This window comes from Pseudopodoces humilis, chromosome 10 (genome assembly GCF_049639895.1).
Source record: "Pseudopodoces humilis isolate 2021_Gansu_Grassland_sample_001 chromosome 10, ASM4963989v1, whole genome shotgun sequence".
Classification (NCBI taxonomy): Eukaryota; Metazoa; Chordata; class Aves; order Passeriformes; family Paridae; genus Pseudopodoces; species Pseudopodoces humilis.
In genome coordinates, this window is record NC_142209.1 from 28,671,130 (window position 1) to 28,680,103 (window position 8,974).

Sequence of the window (8,974 nt, forward strand, 5' to 3'; positions counted from 1 at the left end):
ACTTGACTTTCTAAACTAATGCTGATATCCCTAAATCTGATTTCTCATTTGTGTACTTTAAGGGCTCACATCCCATTAATTTTCAGTAATACTCAACCTCATCAGTCCTTGAGTCACTGCTGAAAATCCAGTCTGGGGACTATTCTAGGTTGGGCTTGATGATCTCCCAGGTCTCTTCCAGCCTAGCTCATTCTGTGATTCTGTGATTCTATCCACAGGTGGGCTTCACTGGCCTCCCTGTGCAGTCCCAAGAGATGTGGGCTCCTCCTGTGGGATGTGCTGGGGTTTGTGAGGCAGCTCTTGGAGGATCCCAAGGGCAGGGAATCAGGGAAGATGGGTCTTCCAGCCTGAAGCTATTCCTTGTGTGCACCTCCTGTAGCTCCTGTGCCAGGCTGATGGGCTTCTCCAGGTGCCTTCACCCACCCAGGGTTAAAAAGCTTTTCCTTCCCATAATTGAACGGACAACAGTTGAAATTTCCACCTTTTAGCTGCTGTGTCAAAGTTAGGCTTCCCTAGGAGATAGGATTTTCCCTGGGTTCCAGTAAGGCTTCCCTTGGGGATCCACTGCCTGTTGAGGCTGCCCTGGACAAGTGTTGGATCCCCTGCCCCAGATGATGCTGGAGTCTGGAATTCAGCCACCAGGACCAAGTGGATTTGAGTGGCTGCTGATCTTCCCAGCAGCAAAATGGGACCTTGTCCTGAGATCTTGGTGGGCTTTGGGGAGTTTGGTTCTGTGTCCCTCCCCGGGCAGGGATAACCCTGCTGGGCTGGGTCTCTCCATGGAGAGCAGAGTGTTTACTGGCTTGTATCTGTCTCAGCGTTGACACTCCAACAAAAGGTTAGAAATCATGAATGCATCCCTTTATTTCTGCTCCACAGTGCCTCTCTTTTTTTCCTGTGTAAACCCTTCACTTGCCTCTTGCCCAGCCTTTAGAAACGATGATCAAATGCGAACTTTCAGGGTTTATTTATAGCGTAGCCTTTATGGAAAGAGAGAAAAGAAATGATTAAAAAGCAATTTTACAAAATATTTTGTTTTAAGAGAGAATTCATTGTGTTTTAAATCACTGTATTCATTGTACTGTCTAGACTGGCAAACAAAGAAGATAGAGCGTCATTCAAATTAAGATTGTGAAATCCTTGGTGACTGGAATTATGGATTTGGATGTCAACCCTCAAACAAACTATTTCTGAACGGCAGTATTATCACTTTGCTATATTTAAGGCTTTGTTGGAGACAGAGCAGTGCACAAGGTTGATCCGATTCAGTAATGCAATTCTAATGTTCCTTTGTTTCCCATTTCATTATAAATTCATATTTTCAATGTTCTGTTCCTCTTTGTCCCCAGAAAATTGTTGAAAAGACTCTCCTCTGGGAGTAAAGTTTTTTTGTTCAAGCTAACAATGACCAAACTGACTTTAAAACACAGAAAAACACACAACTAAAATGTGAATTGAGAGAGGGAATTAATTTAGGATATTTTGAGCAACATAGAATGGGTGAGTTGTTGAAAATTGCTGGCTGTGTATTTTTTTGCCATGTTATTCCACAGAACCATGGTGGTTGCTGTGAGACTTTAATGCTGTACATTCTCAAAGGTCTGTGTTTCTCCAGTAGATTTAAAACCACTGAAGTATATTAGCTGATAAACTGAAAAACTGATAAACTTGGGAATTACCCTCATTAGCAGAGGGTGGATGATGGGGACCCACAGAAAAGAAGCAGCAGCTTCTGGAAGCTCTAAGAGTCAAGCAGAACACGAGTGCATGGTGCACCCATGTCAGAGGCAGAATGTACCCTGGGAATGGTGCTGTGTCCTGCTCCTGAGTGTGCACAGAGAGGGGAATGCAAAGTCTGGCCCTCCCTTTCATTCTTCTTGTACCTGTGATAAAAAATAGATTTTCCTGTTTAGACATTTTAGATGTTGTGAGTTTATTTTTGTGCAGTGTCTCCAGGGCAGTTCAAAAGGAGGCGTAAAGCAGGGAGCAGAAAGGAAGGTGACTCTTCCATTAGTGAGAGAGTGTTTCAGGGGGCTGTTTTCCCTAAGGCACAATGGAAAAGCAGTAGCCATTGTACCAGTGGGAATTGGCTTTTACTTTGAGGGTTTTTTTTCTGAGTATTCATTCATTTTTTGGATAGTCTGTAAATCCAGCTGGCCGTGTAAGGGAGTTGTAAGAGACTGACTATTGTAAACAGGGACAATGCTTGAGCATTGTCAGTGTCACCTGCTAAAGGACAGGGAATAAAATGCCTATTTCTCTTACTGGGAAGGATATCAGCCTTTCCATGGCAGTATTTTAATCTGGCTGCTGTGCAGAGTCTCAGTGCCAGCAGGCTCACATGTCCCAGGGAAAAGAACACACTATCTCTCTGCAAGTGTTATTTCAAGGGTGTTTCTTGGAGAATCGAAGTACAATCAGCCTCTGCACATATGAGAGAGAATGGGCATATGAGAGCACAGAAATATTCCCTGCTGGTGTACCAGCACCCTTAGCAGAGTTGAGTCCTGACTGCACACCTGGCAATGCTTTTGCCTTAGCAGAGCCTACCCTGGGCTGGTGACACTGCGCTGACATTGCTCATCCACGTTGTGATCTGTGAGATCCTTTGCTCTCAAGTGCTGGATTAGTGGAAAGCACAGATTTCACTAGAGCAGGTATTCCAGCCCGTAAAATCATTCATGCCTTTTAAAAATCCAGCTGTAGCAGAGAGCTGGAAGGTTCCAGCAGCAGCACAGGCTGCCTGTTCTCCAGGGTTATCCTCATTCTTAGGCACTGCATTAAAACAGGTTCAGGGTCCTGCTTAAGAATTCTGAACCCTGAGTTAGTCACATACTGATTCTTGAGTCCCAACCTTTAATGTTTTTAACATTCTCCCATCTAAAAGCTGTTGCTTTGATTCTCCTTGTGAAATCCCGGAGTTTCTGCTGCCTCTGCTGTATCCTGAGAGCTCAGGCCTCTTAACTTTGGTGATTCTCATTCCAGTGGGATTGCTTGGGAGAATCCATGGAAAATCAGAATCTCACAGAGATCAGGAAAGGAACCAAATTACTCATCCCTCTCCCTTCCACACGTGACTGTCCCAGAGACTCCTTCTGCAGGGGATTCTGCGAGCTCTGACTTTATTTCGGCCAAAAGCAGAGCAGGATCAGAGTTTGCCTCTTACACCTTTGTGCTGGAATGTGAGGGCAGCTGTGAGCTGCAGAACAGACCTTCCCAGGTTACCTTTAGCTTGTGGAGCACCCTTGAGTCCTCCTTTGCTGCAGGGAGCTGATACTTTCAGAAAATGATTACAAGATCTTAAGTACAGTATCATTTTATTTGAGAACCCTCCCCTCTGGGGACGCAGTGTTTAACATTTCCTTTGGTTAGAGTAAATAATAAAAGATAAGTCTGTTCTGTCTGGGACTCCCAGTGAGAGAGAGGAGCAGATTTTGGTTACTGAGGGTCTGCAGAGCTTTGTTCTCTTGACTACTTTATAATGGGATTGAACATATTTGCTGCCATCTGGCCTGTTCAGCCGAAACAAAATACATCACTAATGTTCCGATTGGTTTTGAAACATCTTGTTCTTGTCAAAAAGTATTTTAAATCAAAACAGGCTTTTCCAGTTGGTGTTTGTCTTTTCCTAGGAGGCCATGGCGAAAATGGGGAAAATTGGGAGAGTCGTGCAGCCCAACCATGAGCATAAAAGGTAACGCTGGCCCTGGTGTGTTCCACTGGGCAAGTTCAAGGGAGATAAAGTTGGGGTCTGGAGATGAGGTTGGGGTGTGTTTCTTTATAGCCCTGCTCGACTGCAGCAGCGTTTAGCATATAGATACTTTAAGAATCACAGTGTATTAAATTTTTAAGAATTCTTCATACTGTCTTTCTAAGGATTATTTCTCTTAATTTTCAAAGCTTGATTATTTATATTATATTTTAAAGATTATTAATATTATATTTTAAAGGATTATTTCCATTCATTTTTTAAAGATTATATTTTATTACATTATATTTTAAGGGTAATTTGCGTTACGTTTTTAAGGACTCCGGATTCCATGGGCGGCGGCGCGCGGGCTCCCCCTGGCGGCGGCGGGGGCGGGTCCGCGCTGAGGGGACAGGAGGGGAAAAGGGGACAGGAGGGGACAGGAGGGGACAGGAGGGGACAGGAGGGGATAGGAGGGGATAGGGGGGACAGGAGGGGATGGGGGGACAGGAGGGGATAGAAGGGGACGGGGGGACTCGGGGCTCTGTGTCCAGTTCTGGGCCCCGCAGCACAGGACAGGCATTGAGGGCCTGCAGCGTGTCCAGGAGAAGGCTCTGGAGCCCCAAGAGAGGCTGAGGGAGCTGGGAAGGGTCTGGAGCCCCAGGAGAGGCTGAGGGAGCTGGGAAGGGTCTGGAGCCCCAGGAGGGGCTGAGGGAGCTGGGAAGGGTCTGGAGCCCCAAGAGAGGCTGAGGGAGCTGGGAAGGGTCTGGAGCCCCAGGAGGGGCTGAGGGAGCTGGGAAGGGTCTGGAGCCCCAGGAGAGGCTGAGGGAGCTGGGAAAGGGGCTCAGCCTGGAGCAAAGGAGGCTCAGGGGGGACCTTCTGGCTCTGCACAACTCCCTGACAGGAGGGGACAGCCGGGGGGTCGGGCTCTGCTCCCAGGGAACAGGGACAGGAGGAGAAGGAACAGCCCCAAGTTACACCAGAGGAGATGTAGATTGATATTTGGGAAAATTTCTCCATGGAAAGGGTTTTCCAGCCCTGGCAGAGCTGCTTAGGGCAGTGGTGGAGTCCCCATCCTTGTAGGGATTTAAAAGTCCTGTGGATGTGGCACTTGGGGACATGGGGCAGTGGCAGCCTTGACAGTGCTGAGAGAACAGTTGGACTCAGCGATTTTGGAGGATTTTTCCCACCTGAATGAATTTAGTGGAGCTCCGGTGTCTCCTCACTCTCATGACAGAGAACTCTGGGGAAAACTGTCTGAGAACCTGAGCTGGCTGCAGGGAAATGAAAGGTGGAATTGCAACTGGAAATCACAGTTTGGGTGGAAACTGGCCCAGCTCTGACCCCAGTAGCAGCTGTACCTAGGAAAGAGTCAAAGTGTCTTTAATGCTAAGAGAAGCAAGTAAACATATACATTGCAGGGGATTTAAATCCTCAAATCTCAGGCTTTGCTGATATTAACTTTCTTACACAGATTTTATGACAAGAAATACGAAGTATTTTTGAAGCTTGTGGAGCACCAGAGAGAGTATCGCTCCATCATGAACAGCTTGTGATCCAGAGGGAGGGAATCTGGGAACAGCAGGGATAACAAATTTCCAGGCATGTGTGATGCGGGTAATTTCTTCTTACTGTACTGTCCATGTTAAAAATATACAAAATACACTTTTATCATTGAAAGTATACATTTTAATTTTTAATGAGAAATAAAATGCAGTCACTTTACTGTGAAGCAGTGGATATTTTCTGTCAATAATCCCTGCACACCGGGACAAGGAATATTCATTTGTTCCAGTCAGAGAACACAAGACAACCAGTTGCAGGTACCCCAGTGCCAATATTTGGACTGACAGGAACAGCACAAGGAATAACATGATTCACTCAGATGGAAGAGTCCATGGAGTCAGTGTTCACATACATTGACTTTACACACTTGAGAGAAATTCCTTCTTTAGTATTGGCCTAGGCTGCAATTCCCAGTTAAATGCAAATAGGAGTCACACAATAACAAAATTACATTTGGGTTATTTGGAAAAGAATAGTTTCTTTTCTTTTTTTTTTTTAATGTTAGCAGTCAGCCCTGAAAAACATCTGGTAATTTTTTTAAAGAAACAATGCACTTCCTGCCTTGTAGTCCATGGAAAAGCAATTGTTGCCATTTCCAAAGTACCCATTGTTAGGAGAAACAGCTTTACAAGTTCAGGGACATAATTAAAGACAATGAAAGTTGATGGGAATAAAATGAAGAAACATCATAACAAAAGAGTAAAACAAGCAAGAAAAGGACTCTGACATAGTGGGATGTCAGAGCTCCCAACTCAGGGGCATGATAAAATCTGTCAGCTGAAAAGACAGAGTGGGAAAAAGTAATTGGAGATCAGTGTGTTGTAACCAATAAGTATTCATACATTTTAGTATCTCTATTTTAATATGCAATTAGTGTGTAAAAATGAAGTCTACAGACTCCAAATGGATAGCAAAGGTACAGGTTATACAGGGACAGATGTGCAGGGCTGCCTGGCACTGCACCAGCACTTTCACCTCTTTGCAGCTCAACACAAACAACTTCAGCAAAGTTTCCATAAACTTCCTGCTATTTATATCATTATCCTCAAACTGGCCTCTATTTCTCTGGCTGAACTGGTACCAAGAGTTAGCACGAGGGGTGTAGGGAGTCTGGAAAGGGAGCAAACAATCACACTGACTTGGTGTAAAATGTAGATATGCAGGGTTCAAAGTCTCTCTGTGCCTTGCATGGGCTTGCTCGACACAGTTGCAGAGATTTGTTCACATTTCCTGCATGGCCTTTTAATGCCTTTCTCCCCTTATGATACTTGTATTTTATAGTTGCATTTTTGTTCCAAGCCAGTGTTGCTACTAGTTTCATATGATCCATTTTAAAACCAGAACTGTAAGAACTCTGTATCCCAGTGGCTGAGTAGTCAGCTGTGATAACACAAACACTGCTGCAAGATTTTGCAATAAGACTGCCTGACCATCCTTGTGTTATACAAGACTTGGCAAATTGTTCAGTTTGCCAAGTTCTCAAAATTTAATTCAGATTGAGCCAAGAAGTAAAATGTTAAAGCTCGAGCGTTCTAACACTCTTCAGCTGCAGGTCGATGGGCACTGTAATGTTAAACTCTGATTGTGGCATTCTTGTAAAACTGCCCTCTGAGGGCTCCACACTGAGTGCCAAGCACTGCTGAGTCCTTCAGCCTGTGTCAGCAGCACAGTGACAAACCCATCCCACTGCCCCAGTCCAAGAGAAGCCTCAGCCACAGCAAGAGGAAGTTTGGCCAAGGGCCCCAGCTGGGGTCAGTCAGGCCCCTGAGCTGCAGACCCTGCCATTCTCACCCCTTCAGGTACAAATTGCTGACAGATTATTATCATGCAAATTAAAATAAAGGAAGCAAGCACTGTGTCATCTACTGCTCTAAGAGTGCTACAGAGTCTCAGGCTTCATTCACATGGAGAAGACAAGAATATGATGATTCCAAAAAAGCAAAGAGCAACTCTTAAGAACAAACTCTGTGAGAGCCACCAAGGTCAAGAGTCCTTGCAAAGCAAGAGTCAGGAATGACAGCCTGTCACACAGGTAACCTGCAATCTGAATGTTCATATGAGACTTTTTGTCTTATATGAACATGTGATTTTGTATTCTGATACATTTCAGTTCCATGTGTCTCTTAAGCACTTTGAAAGTTAAAATCTCTTGAATGCAGAACCTTTCTGTGCTGTCCAAATGCCCCTACACTGTTCAATCATGGTACGTATCCAGAGGAACCCTTCTAAAAGGGATCCCTGCTGCCCCAGCCCTTGGAAAAGAAAGTATTCTACTTGACACGGAATCCTTTTGGGAACTGGGATTCCAGCCTTAAGAAAGGGCAGAGCCAGTGTGAACTGTTTGGGTTTGGCAATACCTGGGGAAAAGTCCAGCTGGTTTCTATGCTGGAATCTGATTTGAAATTTTAGAGGCAAGTTAAAATCCTGCAGTTCAAATCTGAGTGATATTTCAAAGTCCAGGCTACCCTCTCTAGGTCTGCTTTTTAATTAATCAGGTTTTTCATTACATGCTGTGTTCTGCTCCCTGCCGGGGTGACCACAGGACTTCTCTACAGGTAAGAATTCCAGAAGCATCTTCCCTAGAAGGTTCTGGATGCAGCAGTGGGTGGTAACACTTTCACCACAGTATTGCCAGTAACTGCATCAGAAGGTAATTACATAACGGTACAGACTGATTTTCCTTGCTGGGTCTCTTTCAATCCATTTGTTATGTACTGCTCACTCAGTAAATGTTGATTTATAAACACTTAGGGGTCAAGGTTGTTTCCTTGGCTTATTGTGTTGCTTCTCACAAGAGGTGTGAAAAGCAACACAGTTCCACAATAAAGAACATTTTTTTCCCCCCTATATCCAGCCTCCCAGTACAACAAGCAATGTCTGACTGGGGCTTGGTGAGATTAGAAACTTCCATGCTGCTTTTTGTGGAATGTTATCCCAGGGATTCAATAAACTACACAAAAGCAAAATGTTGGAGGCCTGTTTGATATTTCACAGAGTTGTTTGATCTGACATGTGTCAAATGATAAATGCAAATGGCTGCAGGATCATTCAAGCCCAAGTGGGTTTTGAAATACTGTGGGAAAATTAGAGGATAAATAAATCTGATCCCAAGAGCTCAAGCTCGTTGTTTGGCATGTGTCAGAATGCAGACAGAGGTAAATATTACTTTTGTCTGCAGGGAGGGCAGGTTAGTGCTGCTAACCAGGGACTGTGCCTCCAGCAGGAGGTCAGGCAGCAACCTACTAAATGAAAAAATGAAGATATGCTAAACATATTGGTAGTTATTTAATGTTTACAAGGAAGTTAGCAGGATTAATAAACCCTCTTTCTACAATGGACTGTGAAAATGGATGTGATTTTTTTTTTAATGCATGGTTTTCCTCTGCTAAGTGAATGGAAAAATGGAGTCTTTGCTCTTGTACACTGGTGTGTGCAGAGATTCACAGATCAGCTAGAGGAGGGTTTCCTTTCCACAGTTTCTTTCCCTGTGGATCTTACTCTGGAGGCTCCCTGGGTCATGGCTGAAGCCCTCAGGAACACAGATACCTGTGGACAGAAGCATCAAGGTGGAGTTGTCCAGAATGACTTCCAGGGCCAGTTGTCCCAGATAAACCAGCAGGCACAGCCAAGAAGCAGCTTGTACCTCTGGAAAAGCCAATTGCCACATCCTTTTTTACCCAGATTGCTGATTTCCAGGTACAACATAGAGAGGCCTCAGGA

General features: G+C 44.6%; 1 protein-coding gene across 6 annotated transcripts in view; it reads left to right on the forward strand.

The window, feature by feature from the left end:
• The window catches only part of FGGY (FGGY carbohydrate kinase domain containing), a 242,162-nt gene extending 236,769 nt beyond the window's left edge, over positions 1-5,393 (forward strand). For 5 of the 6 annotated variants that reach the window (XM_088060213.1, XM_088060214.1, XM_088060212.1 and 2 more), the window contains exons 15-16: positions 3,633-3,694; positions 5,163-5,390. In XM_088060213.1, the coding sequence (XP_087916339.1) occupies positions 3,633-3,694; positions 5,163-5,244 (144 nt within the window). In that variant the 3' untranslated portion in view covers positions 5,245-5,390. Of the gene's footprint in view, positions 1-3,632; positions 3,695-5,162 lie in introns of all 6 variants that reach the window. The other variant, XM_088060216.1, reaches the window with a different exon arrangement.
• The last annotated feature ends 3,581 nt before the right edge of the window (positions 5,394-8,974 follow it).